Raw genomic sequence first — 26975 nt, forward strand, 5'->3', positions numbered from 1 at the left:
TGACCGAAACACAAGATACACCTCATGTTCGTAATGACCGAAATTCCCAGTTGAGAAAAACAGGCTGGATACTTTGGAAAGATAAATTTAGTCGCCCTGAATGAGAGCAGTGACTTTGCCAAAATCTGTACTCAGATGTGAGAGAAAGTGATAATAAATCTGATATTAATGTTTTAACTGAGAAAATCTGTCATCACTAAACACATAAAAGTAATTTGCATGACAGCTATTCTTTATTTAAAGGGGCGTTATGTAACTTTTCTAGGCTAGGCATGTTATTGCTTTGTCTGAAATGTTCCACACTGGCTTTAAATCTCTTAAATTTAAACTAAATTAGCATTAGGTGCTTTTACTGCTCAAAAATACCTTGAAAAACTTGCATTATTATTGTGAGTTCGCTTGCCTCTCCCCAGATCTGACCTGAAACCTAGGGGAATTACCTGCTTATTTCTATGGATATAAATTAAATGTCATATTACAGGTGGCACGTGGCACACCCTCTACTAGTAAAGTTACACTGTGCACCTTTAAAGAAATGACTAATATTTTGTGTGTAAAATGGGTGTTTTATCACCATTGGGGTATCAAAATCAGTGCATTGTGACCACATTATTATCTTCCAGTTGTCTTTTTCCTCTCTCTCCCACTCCTTCTCTTTCTCATTCCCCCGTCTCTCCTCTCCCTCTTTCTTTCTCTCCCTCCCTCTCTCTTCTCTCCCTCTTTCTCTCTCTCCCCCTCTTACTCCCAGAGCGACTTTGTGATGAACCGTTTCTGTGTTTGGGCCTGATCTCATGTTCAAACACAACTTTATTTGTTTTTTTCCGGCGACGGCGAACAGCCTCCGAGCTCTTTGTTTACGCTGGGTCTCCGCTCAGGGCTTTGAAGCTGGAGGAGACGTATGCTTTCCTCTGTTCAGACAAATGAACCAGAACGCCACCAAACAGCCAAACAAGTATACGTATACAGGATTTAACAATTTAGTTCAAGTGGATAATGCCTATACTACAAATGTGGGTAGAGTAACCAAAAACTGTACTTAAGCAAGAGTACTTTTGCCTTAAACTAATGTTACACAAGTATAGTACAATGTAGTGTTTAACAAAATTACTCAAATAAGATTAAAACAAGTATTTGAGTAAACTACTTGAGTAACTGTAAGAGTAAAAACTGGGATGTAACTGATAGTATGAAGTTGTAATTATATTTAAAAAAATCATTCATAAATATTGTACAAAATCTGTCTCTCTCCTCCTCCCTATCCTCTCTTCCTCTCTCTCCTCTCTTCCTTCCTCTCTCTTTGAAATGTGGAATGGTCCTGGCTTCCTCCTTCTCTTCTCGCTTCCTCCCTCTTTCCCTCTCTCTCCTACACTCCTCTCTCTCTTTCTCTCACTCTCTCTCTCCCTCCCTCTTCCTCTCTTTGAAGTGTAGAATAATCCCGGTTTGAAAAGCGACACTTGTGGGACCGCTCTGACCTGGTCCCATTCAGGAATAGAGTTTCAAAAGGACCGGCTCCTAAAATGGCTCCACTATCAACTGTATATCAAACTACCGCATAGTGTTATTTTAGCGGATTAATATTTCTCGTACGAGCTCACACACATTTTATTTCAGTAGAAGCATCTGAGCTTGGAAGATGGAGAAGTTTAATGCCATACTGTGGACCACTGCAGGCAAAACAGTAACATTTTCATAGAGACAAGCAGGGCCATACACTCATCCATAAAAGTTACATGTGCTTTTTTTAAATATTAGGTAATTGAGAAAGACATTAAACTTGCATTTATTCAATTATGGGTCGTTCGTTGCTAACAAATATGCATTCTTACTGTGAGTGAGCTCGCCTCTGCACAGATTTGACCTGTTACTTGCCACTTGCTTGTCACCATCGAGATCAATAAGTTTAGGTTTAGTTTAGTTAGTTTCATGGGGGGGATCAATATACCACCTAGACACAGCCAAATAAGCATGATCAAGAACTCAAACTTAAGATCTACTGGTTTATAAGTCGAGTTGGCGAACTACTCTGCCGCTGTACTGTCTTTACACACTGGCGCCTTCGTTGTTGCTTCTGTCTGCTTCTCCAGTTATCACGGACTATCCCTTTAAAACTTTGTAAATGCGGTGATTGATTTCACTGCCACGTCCCTGAGTTTTCAAGTCGTTCCTTTACTGACCCCTAGAGGCTGGCTTTAGTATGACTGCCCCTATCTTGCAATAATAAAGCTTTAGTGCCCAGACCAGCTTGAACCAAGTAAATTATTCTATTAGTTAGAATCAACTAATTGTTCCTTTAGCGACCCCCTGTGGATGGATTTGGTATCTTTTTTGTCCCTTTCAAAAAATACTGAATATAAGACCCAAAAATATACAGTCAAAATTTCAAAGGAGAGTACAATAAACAGATTTTGCCCTCAGTTAGTAGTATTGTTACTTTAAAATTGCATTATACAAGTATAAATAAAAAAGAGAGATTCATAAAATTAAAAGTATTTGATGTAAATACAAGTTGAGGACTGAGTAACTGTTTAAAGATCAAATTTAGTGTTAGTTTAAACAGTTTTCTGGTGTTTCCGATGATTTAAAAAAAAAAAAAAAAGTACAGTATTTTAGTATAGTAAGATACACAAAATTTGCAAAACAAAACTGTTTTTTTTTTTTTTTTTACTCAAGTTGTACTACTGACTGTACTGTTACTTGAAAATTATATTACTCAATATGGAATGGTAGCTACTAGAAAACACTAGGAACGTTTTAAAAGATCATTGCTACATACCACTGCATTCTCCCTCTAAAATGTATGACTTTTCTATTATTAAAACACAATTATTTACAAATGAATGCAATATTTTATTTTATTTTGTGTGAGAATCAAGAAATCACCAACTGCGTCTGAAACCAAAACCCATGTCAGTTGTTTCTGTCTTAAATAAAAGACAAAAGCAGGAGCAGTGATTTTTAAGTGTGATGTTTAAAAAAAAAAACTGTTTTGGGAAAGTGTCTAAAAATACAGTCTCGCTGTGCTTTTATTTGTCGAAACAAAATGGAAAAATACAAAACATTCCTCTGCCATTTGTCAAATATTGTACAGTCTACTCCTGTTTGTCTCAATAACCAACATACTACACCATTGTAATAGATTTTTTTTGGACCTGCATTAACACTTGTATGTACTCTGTCAGTAATTACGAAAATAGGACAAAAAAATAACAATAATTTCAAGAAGTGCCGTACAAATAGAAGCCTAATATTATTTTGGTTTTGTGTGAGTGTACTGTACACCTGTATAATGTATATTTTAATATTTATATGCAGCTGTTGTATTAAAGTATATTTTTAAAATAAAGTCTGGTCTTCGTGTGTTTTTCGGTTTAATGGTTGAATGGAAACTATAATAAAGTTGTTCATTTTAATTAGATGGATGTGTTGTAAATATCCTCATACATTTACATGATTATACGAATAAAAGATGTTTTTTGCATCCTATCAAACGCAGACGTGATTGTGGTTAAAAAGCATCGCTTGCATGTTTTACTATCTGCTACCATCTAGTGGCAATAGGATCATGACTGAGACTTTACCTGTAGCATGCACCAATAGAGTTTATGTAAAAATGTATATAGAATCAGGAACACAGACAAAAATTGCCTTTATTTATATTAGTGGACATTAGAATTCACCGTTGATAAAAATACTTTCAGTGTCTCATAAAATTACAATCTGTAATCATACAGTCGAATTTCATGAAAAAATATATCATGTGCATGTTAGTGTCCCTAGCTGCTCTGATTCAACTTTGTCCAACCCATTACAGACAAATGTAGTAATTTGAACTAATACAGCTACCGTAAATTTGTTTTTGATGTATACTAACACTACATTGCAGACAGAATGTCTGTTTTACTGAGGCTTGACCACACTTGTTTCCACTCAATAAAGTATGTAGTCTAAATAAATTGCACTTTATGAACTAAACTACTTAAATAAATAAATTAATTTTTTCATGATATTTCATGATATTCAGATTTCCTGAGATGCATTATTCATTTAATATATTACATATGTACTATATACAAAGAATATTACTACTAGTAGTAGTAGTTGTAATAGCATTAATAGTAGATAATAATTAATAGGAGACGTAATTTGACTTCTCTCTTTAGTACCTATATTACTATCATGTTGAGGAGAAAATTCAATTTGTCGACTGGACAAAAGTTAGTTTGGTTGAAGAGGTTTCGCAGCTCATCCAAGATGCTTCTTCAGTTCTGGGGATATTACTATCTTATATTACTATCATGTTATTAATTTGCTTCCTCTTTGCCTCCTGTCAGATGCTGTATTAGTAGTAGTAATAGTAGTAGTAGTAGTATAATAGCATTATTATTATCCTGTTAACAATTTGCCTCCTCTTTGCTCTCGTCTTGTCCGCTGTTGTCTGAATACTGCTCGTAGTCATCGGAGTAGTTCTCATCCGATTCTGCAGGACAATCCTCCTCTGACTGGTCTTCTCTCTTCCCCTTTCTTTCCTCATCTTTCTCCTCCTCTCTCTCTCTATCGCTCTGCTCTCCCTCTGTCTCTTTTTGAGACATTTCAGGCTCGTTTGGGTCTGACTCCACGCCCTCGTCGTTCAAGTAGACCTTTCTGAAGTGCACAGGTTTGTACCCCATGTCCGGATCATCTCTGTCACTGGAACAAAAAGATTACTCAGAATGTATCAATCCTCAGAGGAAAAAATAAGGTGCTTTTATACTAAAACAGTAAAATGAAAATACTTTGTGGATTTCAGCTTCTTCTTACAGGCAACATTTTGAGGACTTTGCAGCTTTCAAAAAATATAATATTTTGTTTAAACTGTTAATTGCAACGGCAACAGTTTTCATTCTGAAACCCATGAAGTAAGTGCCAATGAGAAATTGAACTAAGAAATCTAAAAGGATTTACCACATCTATAATCAGTACTCAACACCGGTCAATACTAATCTATTAAGGTTCCAGTTTTGATCAAATCTCAATTTGAATGGTTGCCATTAGAAATAAGATAAAGTTGCAGCTATTTGGGTAGCATAATACTCATTGTAAACTCTGTTCTTTCTGGATGCAGTCTTATCATAATAAACCCTTATATATAACCTGACACTCAAGTCAATGGTTTGGTAAGTTTTATGTAATTATATAACAGATGTGTATAAAGGCCCCATATTAAACAAAATGAATTCTTGTGAGATTTAAGCCGTGTTAGGATGTTGTTACCGCCTCAAAGACTGTGTTTTGTTTAATTCACTCATATTTGAGAAACACTGCATTATTAATATGTCTACATCTCCAGTGCTCGGAATGCTCTGTTTCTACCTTACGATAGTTTTCAAGTTAACAGCTCCTTTTACCTTTTGTTCAGTAAAGATTGGCATTTCAAGGGCTGAAATAATCCAAATGATTTGAATTAAGATTTATGGGGTTTAAAAACGCAGTGGAGCACTTCCTGCGTTACCATATAACATCACAACTTGTTTTCAGTTTGGGAGAAGTTTAAACACACAGGGCTTGTATGTTAAACATATGTAAATGAAACAAAACGCAACTCAGGGTATGTCTTCGATAAGAAAACAACATTATAACATATAGCGTAATACCTGACTTTGCTGTCAGTGGAGGACGAGGGTTTGCGAGCAGAAGTGGAGGTGGACTTAGCCGCATTTTTAGTGATGAAATCCTGGGTCACATCACAGCCCTGAAGAGCCTCTGTGAAGCGCTTCTCTGCAGCCTGTTTAGCATTCCTCTGAAACCACAACAGTGAGAGCATGAGTCCACTGAACATTAAAGCTGGATTACTCAACTTTTCTATTGTAAATTAGTACATGCTTCCCCCATAAAGTATATTGAAAAAGAGCAACTTTTAGGAAATTAGACCGCTGTGTACTATCTAGACTGTATAAAGAAGTTGATTAACAGTGTGATGTCACCCATAGCGTTCAGCTGCAGTCAGATGAAGCTCATTGAGGCTTGCAGTTATGAGGGTGAATCTGAAGCTGAGTTTCGTATTTGGAACTTGTTGCGAGTGGGAGCAACCTCAGCAAAAGAGGGCAGCTCATTGGTCTGTTAGTAATGTTAATTTCTTGACAAAATATAAAAATAAACACCAGGATCACCAGGAGCGGGTTAATACTGACATTTAAAGACCAAAATGATGACTCTGACAGCAGCAGTTACAGTGAGAGGAGTGACATTTGAGATGATCTGTATTGCTTAACAAGTCAATTAAACATAAAATTAGTGTCACAACCAAGCTAGTATAAGTTCTTCTCATTCACACTCAATTAATCGTGTCCATGAACGCTAGTATTGATCAAGAGCTCTTGAAAATGCTTTGTAGTGTTTCGTAATGTGCGCATTGTTTCACCATGGAAACTGCTGAACATTTCACCATAGACATGCATGTAATGTGTGTGATGACAGTGCAAAGTATCAGTGCCACTTTGGGATAAGGGCTGATTGACTGTTCATTGCAGGTGAATACTGCTGATGTGCAAAAGGGTTTGTGAAAGCTAGGAACAAGTCAGAAATACCCACTTACTCATTTCATTGTTTGAAAATCGGGTGCTCCAGATTTAATAAAGAAAGTGAGAGAGTGACCCAGTAGTTTGTTACCTGTGCCACCTGCTCCAGTAGAAGTGGTCTCCCCTTGACTCTTTGTCTCATCTCCTTTATCTCCTGTTGGTACTCCTTTTTACGTTGAAGCTCCATTTTCCTGCAGATTTGACATAACAACACATAGATTAGCTGTTATTGTGTTACTTATTTTATTCTGAAACTTATTGCTTATAATATCAATTATTTTGTTAGCCAGTTGTATTTTAGAGTGTGCAGAGATCTAGATGCATTATTGTATATGGGACATCACAGAATCATGACTGTCAAGTGTGTAGCTAAGAGCCAGAGAGCACATCTCTCAGGGGGAAATGGCTGGAGATAGGGACATCAAGATTAATAGGTAATTGTTGCTTAAAGTAAATGGTCACATTTTTATATGGCACTTTTCCTTCAAGGCACTCTAAGCGTTGGATTTTAGCACCATTTATATTTTTTGCTCTTTTTAGTTTTTGCTCTTTTTCCAGTTTTAAATCTTTTTTTCCACATATTATTTTTTTTAATCTTATTTTTATGTTTGATTTGAACACTCCATTTTTATTGTTTATTCACTTTAGGTTTAGGTTCATAATTGCTGGGGAGGTTGCCATTGTTGCAATTGTGTAATAGTCCTATTGTGTGTGAAGTGTATGTATGAAAAGTGATACACAAATAAAGTTTTGATTGATTGTTTGATATTGTGATGTGTGAGCTACTGTGTCCAAGTAATTTTCCTTGTGGATCAATCAAGTTTGTCTAAATCTATAAACTTTATGTTCAGAATTGTGACATCCCTATTTGGTGACTGCTGAGTACAGTACAATATTTAAGTAACTACCACTATCCCTAACATAACATTGTGACCCTTTTGGCTCCTACAAACTAAAGTTCAAGTCATTTTCAGTTGAGCACACATCGTTCAGCATGCTTCCATATTTGTACCTGAATTCCTTAAGTTTGCTGGGCTGCGTTTGGGACAGGGACAGATGTGGGTCATTGGCTTGGGCGCGTTTCACCACCATTGTCTGCAGCCTCTTCTCTCTCTGCCTCTGCTTCTCTCTCCACTGCTCCTCCTCTGCATCCACCCTCCTCCTCTGCTCCAATGCCTTTCTGTTCAACCACAAACTCATGACTTCATCTGGGCTCGGGGCGTACGGAGGAGGAGAGGAGGGGAGGGACGGGGGAGGAGTGGTATGGTACAGGGGGGTACAGGCGAGGGAGGGGGTACAGGAGAGCTGAGTTCAACATGTCACTGTGGGGAAGGACAAACCAGGGTTAGAAGGAAAACACTAAATACTACAACAGGACCAAGCAAAATTTTACAACAATACAATAAAACCTAAAGGATGAGACAAGTGAAGAGGGGGGTGTAGACAACTAAAACTAAAACAAATGTCCATGCTCAGTGGATTTCATTTATCATATATGGTGGGGATGTGCAGGATCAGTCAGGGCCAGGGGCAGACATTTTTTGAAAGAGGGGTTAAAGATTAATGTGAGGCGTTTACTCTTCACCCCCATCTGTGTTAGTCTCATTGTTATAAACAACTTTAAGTGGAACAGCACACTGTAAGAATTATGGACCTTAATGCTGAATTTCTTGTTTTATTGTCAATTTGGTTGTTTGTCATTTTTAATAGAGACTGGATGTCCTGCGAATAGATTTTTATCATTTAAAATGTTTTAAATATAATTACATTTTAATTATACTAATTGTATTGTTTTTAGTCTAATATTATTCTGGTTCTTATGTTTCCTTTTCTTCTTAAAAAGGTGACTGCATCTAAATGTGTTTTCATGCCCTCCTAAATATTCTTTGATCTGGACACACACATGTACCTGACAGCTTCTTGTCTTTTCCTGGCTGCGCTGGTGCTCTTGCTGGGCAGGAGCTCGGTGCTGCCGGACAGAGAGGAGCAGAGGCTGGAGGGGGGTGTGTGACGTGGCGGCTCTGGGCTGTAGGGCCAGCGCAGAGCTCTGGGGCTCTTCTGCTCATTTTCAATCTCAGCCAGAATCCTCTCCCGATGAGACGAGATCTGGGAGGTCTTTAGTTCAAATGGCTCACAGGATGTGGTGGGTTTCACCTGCACAGATATTGATATAGATGACAGTGCTGAAATGATTAATCAACTAATTGTTCAAGGCTAGTCAGCTATAAAAAATTAAAAATCAGAATCATTATACGGATTATATAGAACCTAAAACGCATATGAAAAGGCAAGTCAGTGGCATCACTAAATTAAAATGTCTATTAAACCTTGTCAGCTTTTCATCAATAATATACTTTATACATAAATATTCTCTATGAAGAAGCACCATATTTGAACATTTTTTTTGTTTGATAATGTACTTAAAATATCTTAATTTACAATATAAATAATTGCTGACTAAATTATGAATAATTAGGACTGTTACCATTAACAATTTAAAACAAAATGTTGTCTTTTTGAAAGGGGAGAAAATTACATAACCACCCACAGACAGAGACAGACAGACAGATAGATAGATCTGAGTAGCACACCTCTTTACGCTTCTCCAGGTGTTTCTTAAACCGTCTGTAGCTGGCGTCAAAATCTGGGACCTCTTTGTTGATCTTTGGTTGATAAGTGCAATCCTTTTCCTCGTCTTTGGTCGTTTTGCGTTGATCAAGTCGACGTGCTAGCATAGAAGGCGGCATAGAAGCACTGGAAAGCATCTCTTGAGCTCTCATATGTATTTTGATAGACCGATAAAGTTGTTCTTCCTTCATTTGGTCCCCAGTGGCCGCTGCGTACACAGACTTGGGCACTGGTTTTGCTTTGAAGGGCTTGAACTTATCTTGATTGGACTGTGCTGCTTTTTGCTGTTGCCTCTGCTCTTTTTTCAACCTCTCTCTTTCTAAAAAACTAAAAGGCTTCTGGAGACTTTTCAGGTAATTTTCTTCTCTGATAGTTTTCCTTCGCTCCTCGCTTTTTTCTTGCAGCTCTTCAAACAGAGGTAGATGAACGTGAGCAGGGACTGGACTAGCTCTGAACTTTCTTTGGCATTCGGTGAGCTCCTCCAGTTGTCTTCGCAGCTCTGCATTTTCGTGTTCGATTTCAGAGCGGGTTTTTATTCCTCTTTTTCTCCTCTCTTCTTCTCGTAGCATCATATGGAATGGCTTAGGTACGGTCACGCGATGCTTCCATGTCTCCTTACTGGATCTTTTCTTGTGTCTATGTTTTTTGGGATTGTTTGGGTCGAGGGATAGACTGCGCAGGGAGGAGGACAGCCGGCGCGTTGGAGGGGAGAATTTAAAGTCCACCCACATGTTTTTGATGTGGTCATTTGGGGAAAATTGGAGACCTTTGTCTGTGTTGCTGGTGTCTATGTCCTCATCTTCGTCTGATGAGTCTGAGAGTCCATACCGAAGCTCGACTGCAGAGTGGGACTTCCTCAAACGATGGGAAACTAATGGACTACTATTGGGCCAATGAATCCTGCACATACAAGAGACAGAGGCTGTGTTTACATGCAACCCACAACCTGATTATAATCTGATTTCTGGTTTATTTAAATGACATACAAACCTCAAAATCTCATTTGCGCAAACTGAGAGATCATGATCGAATGGAAATCAGATTACTCACATCAGATTTTCCTGTCATTTTAACAATCTTTTCACTCCAGAAATAGGATAATCAGATTTTAAGTCCACATGTAACCACAGTCAGTGGTTAAAACCAGATGTATTTAACATTAAATCATAGTATTTTCTTTTATACTACCATGTGTCCTTATATACATGTGTAATCCCTTAGTCATCCAGGTAGGTTCCATAGTGGACCATGGGCGAATACAAATGTTTATAATCAATAATAAATTATTGATTAGAACATGTATTGTAGTATTTTCCAATACTGGGAAAGGTAGTGTCACCTACAGAGGATCCCAGTCTGCAAGGCTGCCTCACCTGTGCCCAGCCTCTGTAGACTCTCCGTCCAGTAGCTCAGTGGACTTGAGTTGAAGTTTCCTCCGGTACATGCTCTCCAGCTCGGCCATGGTGCGCAGGTGGGCCTTCTTCAGCTCCTCCAGTTTGGTGTAGTACTCCTCGTTTGAGAAGAAGATTTTACTGAGGTCTATGCGGTCGCCCGAAGCTCTTAAATTTACCACAGGACCTCTGCTCCTCAGGTAATCTTCATCATAGAACTCAGAGCCACAGTCCTCAAACTCCAACTGGCAACACAAAACAATTGTATATTTTATTCAAAAATACACTCTACAAAAGAAAAACAAAACAAAAAACTAAACTAATTATCAATCAGTGTTGCTCAAATAAAAATAAAACTGCAGAAGGAAATACTAGTTAATTACTTGAATTCAGTACATTAATTTTCTTAGAGTAGTTTTTACTATATAATTCTGTTTCCCTTCTCTCTTAATGTGAGTGTTGTAGACTGGCAGAGCAGGTTCTCTCAGGTCTAAGCTCATTACATGTGTTTGTGTGAGGGAGACAGATGGAGAGCACAAAGTCAGTCTATAACACAGACTGACCCCTGCCCAAACAGGTGTCAGACAGCTAAACACCCTGCAGTGCTACTGAGCAAGATTTGGAGAAAGATTGAATGGGATAAAAAAAAAAACTGAGACCAAAATATGGTTAATAAAGTTTTCTAAAGGTTTAAATTTGGCAATTCCTCAAGAAAAATTCAAAGTTATTTTTAACCCAAGATAATTCAGGTCACAATTTAATCAAATGAACTAAAAAACATTAGTAATAGTGAGATTAGCTGGTTATTCATTTCAGTTCAATTAATACTTCAAAAAGTAAACCATTAAATGTCATGTATGTATAAACCCATGTATAATTCAGAAATTATGATTTTTAAAATGCTGTTCACATATCTTAGGACTGGTAATTAGACAACATGAATTGTAAATTAATTAAGGATTTCTGATTTCTAGACTATAAAAAAGTATTTAAATGACATGTTAACCACAAATGCTGATGCGATCAGGTGATTTTGCTCTGAATGCTATTTATGGTTTTGTTTTACTTAGCGCTTGTTTTACTTAGAGAGTTATGAATGCATGAGACAATACAAATGTACACTGCTTCAAATGCATTGTGTCACCTCCTCTGACACATTGAATTAGCCTGTGGGATTATAAACTGAGAGTGACGTCTGTAATCTGGTCCGCAAAGAAGTCCACGAATAGTCAGACAGCAAATAAAACAGGTTAAATCCCAGCTGGCAAGCACACTGACCTGGAACTGTCACTGGTCCAAATAGGGACACAAGATCGAAGGACAATGGATATAAAGGCAGTGAAAACTATAGAAGCTACTACAACCAAGTGCATTCAGATATAAAAGTTTCCCCTAAATGAATACTATGCTGGCCCACAGAACTAAATTTCACCCCCCATAAACGTCTAAAGTGTATTTGGTAAAAATGAAATGGTTCGCTTTTTAAATGTTTTGTAGGTAGCCTATGCTATGTATTTTTAGTTGACTAAGTTGATTACAAGATGGTAGACAAATACCAAAAAATAATAATAATAATCCTACATTTCCTAACTATATGTGTTTGTTACTGTTTAAAATGTAATTGTGTATAATTAACACCCGTGGAGTAAGATTACATTAGCCTAAACATTTAATTAATCTAGATGCTAGTTACACATACTTGTAAGATAATTAGTCCATCAATTCACAATTAAAGTAGCTAGCTACAATATGCAATATACAATCATTTAGTTTGAAGTGAAGTTTGAAATTACAATTTCCATCGTCATAAATAAATAAATGCTACATCAAAACATGAATTGTTCTTGCTAGAACTGGTCACATCATGGCACACACTCCCTCACTGTACGCTGTGTGGGAGAAGATAAAACCAGGACTAAGCCTACTCTACATGTGTAACATTACCTACAAACATAATAGACTTACAGTAATTTAGATTAAGGGATTGTTGTTTTAGGTCTTTAAAAATGTGCGCTTTGAAATAATGGAGGCTGTTGTATTAAAATGTACCTCCTGGTCATACTCCGTGTTGTCGGTGCAGGGCAGGACTCGCTCCCGCTCGTATGAAGCCAAAGGGGCCTTGGTGTGCGGATCTACAGGGGTCTTCAGGCACGACGTGACTAAAACGTTGGTCCGATGCGCATTGGCCATTATTATATGGCAGTTTCCGTGTTTTTAAATGGTATTTTGTGAGAATGTTGAAAGTTTCTTTACTCCGGGAGCACTGCTCCTGGATAAGCGTCCGTTTGTAACAGGAGCAGGTGCGTTACCTAGCAACGGGAGAGCTTGGGAGGACGTGACGTAAAGAGACAGGAAGTGTGGGACATGCAATTAAAATATATATTTCATTTAATTTAAAAAGAAAAATATATTACATTTTACACCAGAATACCATTGCATCATAAACACAAATGGTAGCAGATTTAATATAAGTTGAAATTCTAAATAAATTTAAGCTTTTCACAAACTGTTGAAACAAAATTGTAAAAATGTGTACAATAAATTAATGTATCATGTCTATTATACTTGCATCAGTAGAAGTATGTCACATAAGACATTAGCAAGTTTCAGTCCTAGACTATCACTGGAACACCCAATTTATCTAAGAAGGCCCAACTTGTGTAAATCTTCCATTATGTTTGATTAGATTTAGCATACAGAAAGTAATTCATCCATACTATGACAAGCATTCCAATTACTAAATGGGCTTTTATACTGAGGATGATGTTGGATGCATAAACAATAAATCAAAACAATTTATCAAATGGGTTCTTCATATTAACACACAGGCAACAGCTGGAGTGTCAACAAAAACAGCCTTTTATTAAATTACTGAATGTAACAACTACAGAGAAATCTGAACAGACAGGTCGCTGCAGGACTTAGGCTTTAGGACAGCAAGAGCAAGTTTATCGGGTGTTCACCTGTAACACAAATAAAATACATTTATTAGTTTGATTAAGGTTTGACAATTTAAAGTCATTGTAGTTATTGATTTAAAAAAATTAAAAATTAAAAATAAAAACAAGTTGAGGAAAATGAGTCTTACCACATCATCAATCTTGAGGATACTGCGGACCGTCTCAGTGGCCAAAGTCAGAGCACTGACAGAAACAAGCAAAGGCTGCACCACCAACTCCTCCAAGATATTAGAGATTCCTCCCTGCAAAAACAAAATACACATAAAAGAAAAGATTAGTTTCAATTTAAATTCCAATTTATGAAGAGACAAACTTTATTGATTTGCAAGGAAAATTATTTTGACACAGTAGTTCACAGGTTACATATATAATGAAGTGCAAATGATAATACTCTTCAAAATGACAAGAATTACAAGTGTGATATGATCTAGCCAGTTATCAATCACTCACGCTACAATAATTAGCACTTGCCAGTACAGCGCAACGCACAGAAATAATTGCAATTAGTCATTTATGTTCTAAAATAAATATTAAGTCCAATCAATTGAGAGAAGACTTAACTATAAACTCCAAAACTAATAAGAATCCTAAGCACTTCAGAAACATGTCTAAACTTCATGATTTCATATATAGCCTACTCTCCAATTGTAACCACTTGAACAATGCCTAATTTCCAATCAATCATTCAAGACATTGCTCACCTTGCGGACGTTGATTCCCGCCATCTTGTCTCCCTGGGCGTGCCTGTTGCGCAACTCTGTCACCGTGCTGATGGGGTTGAGTCCGGCGTTTTCAGCCAGAGTGGACGGGATGACCTCCAGAGCATCAGCATAGGCCCGGACACAGTAGGCCTCCATGCCCCCTAGTGTACGGGAGTATTCAGCCAGTCGCACAGCCAATTCAATCTCAGGGGCACCACCTCCAGCAATAAGAGCCCTGAAAAGAGAGAAATAATTATGAATCATCATTATGATTAACAAAGGTAAAATCAGATCTCGTCATCATTCAGTTATTGGGTAAAAAACATTGTGCAACAAGTGAATAGTCCCGGGAGGTCTAGTGCTCTCAATTTGCAGTGAAGCATGTTGGGAGTAAAAGACAACATTTTATTTTGTAATCTTTTTTTTTTTTTTTTTTTGAACAACAATTAAAGTGTATGAAAGCCCTGCAGCCAGGTTACCAAGGCAACCAGGTGTAAAAGACATGGAGGGCTTTTCAGTTTCTGTTTCTCTGCTCGTTACGCACCAGCAGGAGGGCAGCCGCTGGAGCGCCTTTGTCAGAGAGGAACTAGGACATCTATCACATTTCACATCATTCACAATCTAACAACAAACTAACAACAAGCACAAGAACTAGCACAGATTGAAACAAAATCAATTTAGTAACCAAAACCATAAAAAGTTATTGTAAATTATTTGTTTTCGTTAATGTATTTTATTGAAAATTACATCCAACCAAGGTTATATTAAAAATCGATTACGGTTTTCCCTCCATGTAAATAAGCGTGGCAGCACTGGGTTTTGTAATCATCTGTACTTAGTGGAGTAATTAAAAAGACTGATTATTCATTATAAATCAATCCAGAAATGTTAAGTGCTTTAAGGATCTAAAGAAGGTGATGTACAATAAGAATCCATATTCTAATTATAATGATTATTCAAATGTTTATGACTATTATACTACCATTATTTTTAGACCCACCTCTTCTTGACCAGGCAGCGGATGACACACAGAGCATCGTGAATGGAGCGCTCTGCCTCCTCGATCACCAGTTTGTTGGACCCTCGAACCACGATGCTGACAGTTTTCCCTGGGTTTGTACAGCCTGTGATCTAAAGAAGACAATATTTTAATTAATGTAATGCAATGTGTCAGTCTAGCAAGTTGATTTATTTTTCCCCATTTGCCCCAAAATGACTTTGTGATTCTGTTGAGTCCTATGTGTATCACAGATTAAGAAAATTGGGAAATGAAGTATAGAGCAGTGGATGTATGCCCGTGGAGGTCAGGGGTTGATTGGCAATAATATTCTTAGTCCCATTATATCATACATAAGAACTATTGTATATCACAAAAGAACAACAATGACCTTAAGCTTCATAAGCAAGCAAATGGGCACTTAGGATACTTTGGGATCTAATCATTTAGACACTTGATTACATCTGTTTTTATAAGTGTAAGAGTATAAAATTACCTTTACAAGTTTCCCAGATCCATCAAGATGAACTTCTTCCACCAGTTCTGCTGTTCCGAGCATCTCTGCAGCGAAGTGGTCGATGTGAGCAATGGGTTTGGTACCAATTGTCTGGAAGAAAAGTGATAAAATAAGATCAGATCTATCATCAGATTTATCATTGTATTAAGATATAGTGTTACCTTGCAGATGAACTCAATTTCTTCCCTCTCAATTTCCTTCACCACCATTATCTTCATTTTGTTGAGGAAGTGCAGTGCAAGGTCACTCAGCGCATCTCTGCACAACAAAGGAAAAAGGAATGCATTGATCTGAGGGAAATTAGATACAATTGAGGGTACGCACAAATTTCTACTAAGACTATGGTGAAATAAACCATTCTGATTCAAGGGTTTTACAAGTAATTTTTTTTTAATAAAATGACACTTACTGTCTTGTATATCTGAATTTAAAATGGTCAAGTTTGATCAGAAGCTTTACTTCAATAATAATGCAAAAGGACAAAAACAAATTTGTCATCGCCCGATTTATTATTCATATAATATTATTTATTTTGATAGGAAGGAGAAAACTTAAATGTGTGCACCTCATAATTCATCAGTATTAACTGGAAAAACTGCAGAGAAATGCATTTTAAAAAACATAAGAAAACAGACCAACCTAAGGATAGACTTCTGGATGAGAAGCACATTGCAGCCGGCTTTTTTGATTTGTTTCACAAGGTTCAAGATGTAGGCTCTCTCCTCCCTCAGCACTCTGTCCATCTGAGCATAGTCTGACACTACGATCTGGTTATCCATCTGCAACAAAGAAAGTACAATTAAAGGATTTAAATGCACAAGTGATGAGTGGATCATTCAGCAATCGTTAAAGATGTTAGATCAAAACAATAATCACATACATCTGTTTTTGGAGGTGAGAGGCAGAACTGAATGAGTCCAATCTTTGCTTTCTCCACTCGGGTCACCCCAGTATTGGCCACTCTCTGAGTCAGCACGAGACCATCCACCAGCTCACAGTCGTCAATGGTCCCACTACAAATGAGAACGAATAATTTTTAGTGGTCAAAGCTCTAAAATATGCCTTCAAATTGCCTATTATATGCCTATTAATAAATCATTAAGGAATTTCCTTTCTGCTTAAAGACAAATGACAAGACTGTATTGGTCAGGGACACCTACGTCAATGTTTTTCAGTATATACATAATACATCATAACTTTTTGTTGCTTCTTCTTAAGTCTGGTTTTCAACATTAAAACAATGTGATGGTTTGGGATACAGTTTAAGCAACAGAATCATGTACCTGTAAGCACAGACCAAACGCTAATAAATATCTCTAAGGGAACCCTATAATGGTTGTTAAAACAAACACAAATTCATAGTATTCTAAAACTTTTTTATTTTTTTATCCAGTGCGCTTTTACTGTAATGTGTGACCTTCCTAATCCCGGTTTTACTCACCCAAGTTTCTTGACAATCTTGATGTCTTGGAGGTCAACACCAGTTGCTGTTTTGGGGTCAATCACCCTCATTACTGCATCCACACTCATGGGAGCGAGGAGACTGGAGTACTGCGATACCACCTTTGAACACAGGGAGGTGGTGGCGCTGTTCAGTAACGTTTCGCGGTCGGACAGTTCCACGGGACGACTCATGGCTGTGAGCACCTCCACTCCTTTGTCCACTGCTTTCTGGAACGACTCTGAGATTGTAGTTGGGTGTATACCTGCGTAGATGAGGAAAATGGCACAGATGTTTGAAGAAGATATAAAGACAAAGGCAATTTAACTTTTTCCATATTTATATAACCAAGTTATAAGGGCAATCTAGGGTTTGGTTTTGAGTAAAAGTGGAAAATAGTCAGCTCAAATGACTGACTAGATTTTGGGACAGCACACGTTATGTTTGAGACTCTAAATTGCAATTAACATTAAGCAATACAACTGGAACCCACACATTGGCTTCACAAACCTTTTTGCAGCAGTCTGGAGCAGGCATCCAGCAGAGCTCCAGCGATCACCACCACAGACGTTGTACCGTCACCAGCCTCAATGTCTTGGGCCTTAGACAGCTCTACCAACTGAGAAACAAACAAAACAAATCAGGAACAGCAAACAACCACAGAGCAAGAGCAGACATTTACACAGCAGCAGTTCAGAAAACAAGCCACTAGGGGGTATTATACTACATAAATGTTAAAAAGCAGCTTACTCATTGCCCTGCATTGGCTGAACAAGGCTTACAATACAGTACATGTTTGAAGTAGTAAAAATCCAAAACTATCAAATAAGCTTGATAATAGCCATTTCAATACCACAATGATAAGGAAAAGAAGAGAAAAAACATACTTGATAGATAACTGATTTCCAATATAATAGTTACTAGTAACAAGTAGTAAGATATTAACAGTGGTAGGATACCACCACAGAATACCACAGGATTTACACTGCAGTGTTATAGATGTTCATTAATATGCATTGTCCGGGTATATTAGATTTTTTATGTAGAATTATCTATGCAGCTCAATTACTCTCATCCAGGTAGGACCCCATAGCAAAAAAAAAAAAAAAAAAGTTGAATTCCGTCAACTATCAGCCGAAGTGTTTTTAAAAGTGAATACATTTCATCCACAAACCTTTTTTAGTTCCAATAGTGCTCTAGTTTTGTCCAGTTAACAGATTTCAACCTTCTTTTGTTATATACTTATATTATATAAAATAAAAGGTATAATAAATGTGGACTGCACAGCTCCTTACCATTTTGGCAGCAGGGTGAAGGACTTGCATCTGTTTGAGGATAGTTGCTCCATCATTGGTGATAGTAACGTCTCCTTTCTCATCCTGGATCTGAAATGAGCAAAAACAAAATTAGATGCATGTGATGAACAGAATACAGGTGAGTTTGACTGTGCTACTGACCATTTTGTCCATTCCTTTGGGTCCCAGACTTGTTCTAATGGCATCAGCCACAGCTGTCAACAGAGGGGAAAAAAAGCTTAATACGACATGAAATCAATGGTTACAAGGTCCACGGTTTATGTTTAAAAAAATATCTGTAATAAATGCCCAAGTACACACCACTGAATTTATTTTATAGATACAGGTTTCATATTATACACAGAATAACATGGCTGCAACAAACAAACAAAATGGAGTTGTATTTGAAACATTTCATATGATAAGTTATAATATAATCATCCATGTTTTGCCAGATGTAAGGAGCAGTATAATGACTAGAGGCAATAAATGAGTCTGACAAATGCAACTGGCCCATTTAGAATTTAGATTAACAATTAGACAGTCAAATTAGCAGGCATTAAGGCGTTGTCTTCCATATTGGAAAGACCACTCCCCTAGATTCTAAATGACGCTGATCATTAGCTATGAGTCTTTACAATGACAAATCAATAGGATAACAGCTCTCTCAATAAGTTACAAGTTATTTTGAACATTAATAAGGACATTTATTCACTTTGACGGCTAAATTGGGACTTCGAGTGATTGCTGTAACATAGCGGTGCACAGATTAGCACTAGCATTAGTACTAGCACTAGTACTAGCATTAGCACGGAGGGTTCTTTTACTGCCCTGATGGCAGCTACTTTACTTTATTTGGATTATTAACGAACCTTTAGCTGCAGAAATGTTGCTGAAGCGGATTTGCGCTGGCTTGTCGCGATCCACATACGCCCCTCCTTTGTTTTTGCCCCCGGTATAGGCTTTAGGTGCAGCCATCACTTCGGGTATCACGACTTTCCTTTCAGTTTTTGGTGTAAAATGTGATGTAGGGTTTGTGGATCACGGATCAGGGGTCGTGGGGTGAATGCGGTCCGGTCTGGAGACGGATGGACACAGATTTTGGTTCTCTTCAGCCCGGTGCCAGTAAGAACCTTCCAGAGCCGCCGCAGAAGAAGGCTGTCAAAATTAGCGTCGCGCCCTGATGACGTAGCAGGCTGGGCTCTAAACACGTGCAGATCTCCATTGAACTTTCTGCCTTTTCTTAATAAAATTAAACACACATTTATACCATAGTACTGGATATTTTGTATGTTGCTTGAAAGGATACATGTGTGGCCATACCGGCTTGTCAAAGGCTGATCCCGTCAGATCTCAGAAGCTATGGGCCTTGTTAGTACTTGGATTGGAGACCACTGGGAATATCAGGTGCCACAATGGGGCGTCAGTGGCAAAAACTGTCGTTGTATCCTTAGGCAAGACACTTCACCCACATTGCCTAGTATGGAAGTCGTATGTGCATGAGTGATGGTAGTGATTGGAGGGCCAGATGGCGCAGATTGGTAGCCTCGCTTGTGTCAGTCTGCCTCAGGGCAGCTGTGGCTACAGTAGTAGTTTACCATCAATGAATGTGGAGTGAATGAATAATGAAGTGTAAAGCGCTTTGGGTAGGAAAGGCGCTATATAAATGCAATGATTAATTAAATGCTTTTAACAGACTTCTAATTCTTTCTAATCCTCAATTAAGATATTTATAAATTCATCCACCTGAGCTCCTCTTGACTGATTTTATACTGTTTCTTTTAGATTGCATCAATTTGATCTTATCTGCCTGTATAATCATAATCACATTCACTCAGTCAACTCTGCCTAACATAAATTACATTATAGAGAATAATGGAAAAAACGTTGTTTGCGAATATATTAAATTTGACAGACACATAATTTGTGGGGAATTATAAACAACAAACATAGACCAGATCAAAGTTTCTTGCATGATTTGTGTACAATGTATATCTTTGAGCTTTTGGAAATTATCTGGTGTTAGAAAGGCCCTAAGCCAAATATCAAATATTGTCCACAAGGATTTCCCAGTGGGTGTCTAGTCCACTCGAACAGTTGGTGAGGAGCTGACCATTAACAAGACAAATAGCTCCCTCTTCTGGTAAAAGATAAGTACAACAAGATGCTGGAGATTTATAAAGAATGCCTGCATCTCCTATGTATCCCCTTTCTCACAACAAACTAACCTCATGTCTTCATCTGGAAAAAAATACATATATAGGTTATTTTGTTAAAAATTTATAGTAGTCCAAATCCACATGAAACTGCTCTCTGCACTCATCCTTGGTCATGAAAAAATTTAATTTTTTGAACCCATCATAGATTTTTTGAGATTACAGTGAAACAGACAGTAGAAGATGTCCTAAATTAAAATGGATTGTCTTTGAAATATAATTGTTTAAGTACAAAGCTATTGGACATGTTTTCTTTTAATTTAAAATACAATGAGCAACAACTGAACAATATGTAATGTAATAGATACTAATAGTAGTAATAGCAGTGGTAGTAATATCATAGTAGTAGCAGTATAGTAATAGTAGTAGTGTAGTAGTAGTAGTATAGGAACAGTAGTGGTAGCAGTGGTATACAATAGCCTCACTTTTTCAAATCATGCACACTGATTTCTATAGTAGTATCGGCATTTCATATTATTGAAATGTCAAACTTTTACATCTAATATTAGTAATTTTAAGGTTTTGATAAAGATAATTGTGTAAAAAGGGGTCAACTGTGTGGCAAAGACAAAAATGAAAAAGATGGAAAAGGCCATTTTAATACAACAATACCATACGACACTTACTAAAAAATCAATTGACTAAGATGAGGATCAGATTTCTCTTGGACATCCAAAAGCACACCAAAAATCTAACCTAATTATTTAGTTACATGATTATATTTATCTGATTTATACAGGTAATTTAATGTCCACCACTGCAATGAATTTCAATTTATTCCCAAAAAGACGCTTATCTGAAAACTGTTAATGCTAATTTAAATCAGCCTTCCTCCATCTTAGCTTTTTAACAGGATTACCCAGGAGTCATTGCAGTAACATACAAAGCTTGCATTCTCCTCATGTACACACAGGGCCCCTCCTCCTTCTGTGATAAAACTAGACTCCTCATCACAGACTGCAGGGGCCTCCTTTTGCTGTTTGCAGCCAAATACATTAACTCAATTTAGACTTTAGGTTTAAGGCCCCTCCCATAGAGCCCCATGTGCCACTATTATGCCCCAATGAGATGCGTTAACTGTAGCCATATCTGTTATTTTAGCGATAGCATCTCTTTAGTTTATTTCTAAAGGATGGCAAAAAGTCATATAATACTTCATTCAAGAAAACTGAGTGCACAAAAAAGAGGACTACCACCAAACCTGTACTAAATCAGGTCCAACCAGGTTAAATCAGCCTATAAAATGAAGATATAAGATGGACTAGAAGACTGAACCACAGACCAGTCTTTTCATAATACCAACCATTGAATTCCAGTCATTATAAACCATAGGCATGTCATGATAACACATTTTGAAGCACAATATATTGCTACAGAGAAATATTGCAATAAACGATAATACTGATAACTACTTTATGCAACTGACATAAAGCAGTATAATCCCAGTAAATACATTTTTAAATACACAGTATCATTAAAAGTTATGAGCTGCAACAAATAAATAGCAGAATGAACCAAAATCATGGCTAAAATCAAAGAAATTGTACACACGTCAAATATTGAGGCCCAAAAATTATTGTTTCGTGTTCTTTGCTTTATATTGAATGATAAATCGACATTGTAATTATAGTAATAGGCTTATATAACATTATTATGAGCATATTCTGAGGGCCAACATATATATATATTTTGTCATCCTATTACATACAGGCTGTTTCAATACATTGCTATACATACAGTTTGGCAAACAGATATTTTAATTTGTCATAAGCAATAATAAATTTTATTCAATTCAGCTTCCTGTCAATATCGGCCTTCCACCACTCAAAAATAGGATATTTTGTTTTTAAATAGTTAATTGCTATGACAACAGTTCTAATATGTCATCATTCTGAAATCCACAGACAGCAATTCATCTTATGGTTGAAAGTTAGTGTAGCCTTCCACCCTTTGTGATGCAGAGGGGAACATTATCCAAATATCCTCATAGACAGTGTGACTTCACTGTGTCTGTCCGTGGATCAGCTGACGTCCTGCCCCTCTCCTGCCCCTCCTGCCCCTCTCCCTCGGGGCAATGGGGGGACCAGCACACTCTATAGTTATGGCCCGCTCCCATCTGTCACCGCGCGCATTCACACAGCCACCAGAAGGCCGCAACATGTGCACATTTAAAAGGAGAACCCAACTTTCCCAGGACACTCAAGCATGACCCGGCAGCCGCTGTACCCCCCGGACCCCCCCACCCCCACGCACCCAAGTCCTGTTCCCGCTAGGCACCATCTCCGAGCCGACCACTCCCCTCCACCAGACCAGAGAAGTCCTGTCTGCATGCGAATCACTGAATTAGACCCCCACTTTTGGAGATCTTGATGGATTTCCACCTTAGATGAGGCAGCAGCTGATGCCAGAGGGATGGAGGGAGGGGGGAGTGTGTGAGAACGTGCAGATCAGCTGACTGGTAAAAAGAGAAAAAAGAGAGGGATGGAGAAATGCAATGCAAAAAGATACAGAGATAATGATACATAGATTAGTGCATGGTTTTAAATATTGACATAGATGTGTTTGAGTGATGTCAAATACAAGCCTAGAGTAAATTGAATGGCGTTCTTTTGCAGATGGTATTATTGCAGGAACGAATGTATTCATCACTATTAAAATATGCAACCCAATTGTATTATTAAACAAAAATAAATGTAACTCTTTGAGGACTTTGCAACATTCAGAAGATATCATATTTTGAATTATTGCAATGACAACTGCCCAATTTTTCATCATTCTGAAATCCATATATATACTCATTGTCAGATGTACCGTTAGCCTTTAGCTGTAGATACAAAATCATTGCATCAGTTGGTGGGTTGGTATATCTTCGACTGCATTGTTGTTGTCAAATAAATAAATCAAAAACTGCACTCAACCTACCTGCAATGCTCCTTCTCGGTTCTTCTTTACCAGTCAGGACTCACAAGAGGCTAAATAATGTGGGCTACTGCTGAAGACAATATATTTTAGTTTAGCAAAAACATTGAAAACGTTAAATTCAGGTAAATATATTGACAATATTTGGGTTAGGGTTATCTGATGTTGGTTGTAAAATTAAACCTTTGGGTCTTTGCCTTGTCCCTCTTTGAGAATAACTGCAAGATTAAGTGACATACTACTGACCACTGTATTACCCCTCTTCTACTTTAGCACAATGGGCAGATAAATATATTAACATGAGTATCACTAAGTATCATTGGGTTGTTTAATTTGATCAAATTCAACAATATCCAATAGAGAAAATTGGTCCAATCAGAGTATTCATAAATTCTGCCATTGCAAAAAGGGGTATTTATCACTTTGTGGGTTCTGAATTTTGTATATGCATTCACTTCATGGGAATCTTGAGGTTCCATGAGGTCACTTTAAGTCAGTAGCTCAGCTGGTAGAGTGTTTGTCCACTGATATGAAGGTTGGCAATTCAAATCAGATCCATTGACCCACAAGTTGGTGGTGCAATTCCAGCTCACACACAATGATGTTGTCATGTCTTTGGGCAAGACACTTCAGTGTCTGCCTACATTGGTGTGTGAATGCGTGTGTGAATGGATGAGTGGTTCCTTGATATAAAGCACTTGCGAGAGTCTTATATTATAATTATATAAAAATGAACATTTACCATTTAACAAGGTTAGGATCAGTCTCTAGGAAATGAAAGCATATTAATCTAATGTCCTCACAAAACTGAACTTTGTATGCATGTGTGTCAGGTTGTATGTTTATTATTATATTTTTGTCATGTGGTAATAAATACTTGAAAATATTTTAACACAATACTACAGTAAACAGCATAGTTCTTTTCAGTTCCTTTCTTCTCCAGCCTTCGTTTGTGTACCCTTTGTAATTGTATCTTGCTACATTTTGAATAGAGTGCATCTGCGTCGTGATAAAACACATTCTTTGCCTTATTTGTGACGCCTTGACCCACTGTGCGACAAAGCAGCATGGATAGAGTTACCCTTAAGGAGTGGTCCCTTTAAACCACATCTGACATCCGCCCCATAGTAAGTGCATGAATCCAAAGCACATCACCTGAGCCTGCATGCCGTGAGAAGCGCCTGTTGCAGATTAACCAAATATAGACACATTTGGGACCCCCTCCTTTCCCTTTTTAAATATGTGCACACCCCCTGCAAACACAAATCTCACACGGCTGGCCTTTTGTGCAGAGTCTAATAATGATTGTAATGATGCCGTGTCCATCTTTGATAAGAAACAGCAACCCCCCTTCATTTAAAACTGGCCAGGCTGGTTCCCATGGAGGATAACTGGTGGGAATACAGTTAATATTACCACCACTTTTGAGGATCATGGGAATATATAAGCTTTAGTTTTTCCCACTCGCTTTCAAGAATCCAATATTGTTAAAAGTGCAGTACATAGCTTTTTTTTGTTGGAGGTTCTTCATTAACTTGTCATTATGGCAATCCCCAAGCAGCTGAAACAACCAGGCCAAAGTCAGATCTGTGGAGAGGCAAGTTTGCTCACAATAAGTATGCATTTAAACAAAAAAAGACTAAAGCGTCGGTACTTGAAAAATAATACAAGACAGATAAGCGTAATGCCCTACTGTGTGACATTCAAGGTAAAGCAATAACATCTCCATGGAGAAAAATCCCATAGTGCATGGAGCTAGCAATCTTACTAGTTTAAAAAAAGAAAAACAACAACAAAACCAGCAACAACAAAAAACAGTATCTTAACCAGTATACAGAGGACACATACAAGTTTTACACATTCCCAGTATTAGGAGGGCCTCATGTGAAATCTCAGAAGTCCCCAGGATTCACTCACTGAGTTGCAGAGGCTGCACTGCTGATTAATGGTAGGTAGTGATGATTCAGATCAGAAAGAATCAAGTTTATTTCTAACTTGTTTTTAGTTTAGTTATGAACTGCATGTAAGAAACAATTTACGGTTATTTCGAGCTGGTTTTAGCTGTAGAATCTGGCAACCGAAAAATTCTCCCAATTATTATTATTATTTTATTTCGCTATTACAATTATAGACTGACCTCAAAAATCAATTATTGAAATTAATCATTTTGAAATCTCTATTCAACTTAAGTTTTTTTTCAACTGGTTTTAGTTAGGCAAGTGAACAATTCTTCCAATTATTATTTTATTTTACTTCACTCGTACAATAATAGACTGATCTCAATAATAAATTACACATTAACCAAATAATTCTGACATCTGTATTCACGCAGGGAACAACTTAAATGAATTTCCAACTGATTTTAGTTGTAAGATCTGGCAACCGAAAAATTCTCCCAATTAATATTATTATTTTATTTCGCTCTTACAGTTATAGACTGACCTCAATAATCAATTATCTATCAACCAAATAACCTTGACATCTGTATTTGTTCAGGAAACAACTTAAAATACCTCTCATCTCTACAACACACAAACTTGAAATGAACATTGCATTTCTTCTGTTATCACCGCTCGTGCCATAGGCTGCGAGTGGGACAGAAGGCGAGGCAGACGACATTGGCACACGCCTGTTGAACTGTGAGACTTAAACAGAAGTGTGCTCCTCTGCCGCCCCTCCCTCCTTCTACTCGCCCCCCCTTGGCCCCCTCCTGTCCCATTGTGTAGCCCATGGTCCCACAGACACAATGCCCCTCCTTCCTCTAAAAACCCACCACGACACACGGCAAACAGAGCCCGGAGTATAGTCTGCATGTCCTAAAGTCTCCTCAGTAACTATAGGATTCAACTGTGGCCCACTGAACTGCCCCACTGCTAATGCACACATCTCATTGAACTCACTTTAGTTCTCAAGTTACCACTACTGCTACTTATGATATTACTGCTGCAGATTTTTCTATATATTACTTGTATCAGCAGTGTGCATATTTGTTATTATTTACTTTTATCTAACAATAATTTTATTTTGTTTAGATGACACATGACTTTATGAAAAATGGTGAGACATTTGTAATATAGAATGCAATTAATATCTTAAATAACATTTGTTTTAAAGCATCCATAAATATAATGATTTGTTGTTGTTTTTTTACCACTGACTTGCTGCTTTACAAAACAACAAAACATAACCTATGTATTGTAGTAAAACAGCAGATCAGTGGGGGCAATATTTTTCGTTCCTTTTGTTCTTTATTATTAGTTTAAATTTCAACTCTAAACATTCATAACTATGTGCACTGGAAAGGTCCTGTTTATAAAATGTGGTATACAAATAAAACTGGATTGGATTGGTTAACT

The 26975-nt window shown here is 37.5% G+C and overlaps 2 protein-coding genes across 2 annotated transcripts; both read right to left on the bottom strand.

Moving 5' to 3' along the window:
* Nucleotides 1–4173: 4173 nt before the first annotated feature.
* Nucleotides 4174–12763, bottom strand: fam161a (FAM161 centrosomal protein A). The gene is made up of 8 exons (XM_055158594.1): nucleotides 12623–12763; nucleotides 10556–10818; nucleotides 9146–10082; nucleotides 8464–8708; nucleotides 7567–7734; nucleotides 6646–6745; nucleotides 5631–5776; nucleotides 4174–4686 (listed from the first exon to the last, which is right to left on the bottom strand). Exons 1-8 carry the CDS (start codon nucleotides 12761–12763, stop codon nucleotides 4392–4394), a joined length of 2295 nt encoding a protein of 764 aa, XP_055014569.1. The 3' UTR covers nucleotides 4174–4391.
* A 646-nt stretch (nucleotides 12764–13409) lies between these two features.
* On the bottom strand, nucleotides 13410–19672 carry cct4 (chaperonin containing TCP1, subunit 4 (delta)). Its single transcript, XM_020920125.2, has 13 exons — nucleotides 19357–19672; nucleotides 18647–18699; nucleotides 18485–18574; nucleotides 17700–17808; nucleotides 17190–17454; nucleotides 16629–16761; nucleotides 16388–16527; nucleotides 15910–16006; nucleotides 15728–15838; nucleotides 15235–15365; nucleotides 14235–14469; nucleotides 13662–13775; nucleotides 13410–13536 (listed from the first exon to the last, which is right to left on the bottom strand). The coding sequence occupies exons 1-13, from the start codon at nucleotides 19460–19462 to the stop codon at nucleotides 13522–13524; spliced, it is 1599 nt and encodes a 532-aa protein (XP_020775784.1). The 5' UTR covers nucleotides 19463–19672; the 3' UTR covers nucleotides 13410–13521.
* Between the last annotated feature and the right edge of the window lie 7303 nt (nucleotides 19673–26975).

The sequence above is a fragment of the Boleophthalmus pectinirostris genome, unplaced genomic scaffold, assembly GCF_026225935.1.
Source record: "Boleophthalmus pectinirostris isolate CB_2022bp ecotype Guang Dong unplaced genomic scaffold, ASM2622593v1 HiC_scaffold_22, whole genome shotgun sequence".
Taxonomy (NCBI): Eukaryota; Metazoa; Chordata; class Actinopteri; order Gobiiformes; family Gobiidae; genus Boleophthalmus; species Boleophthalmus pectinirostris.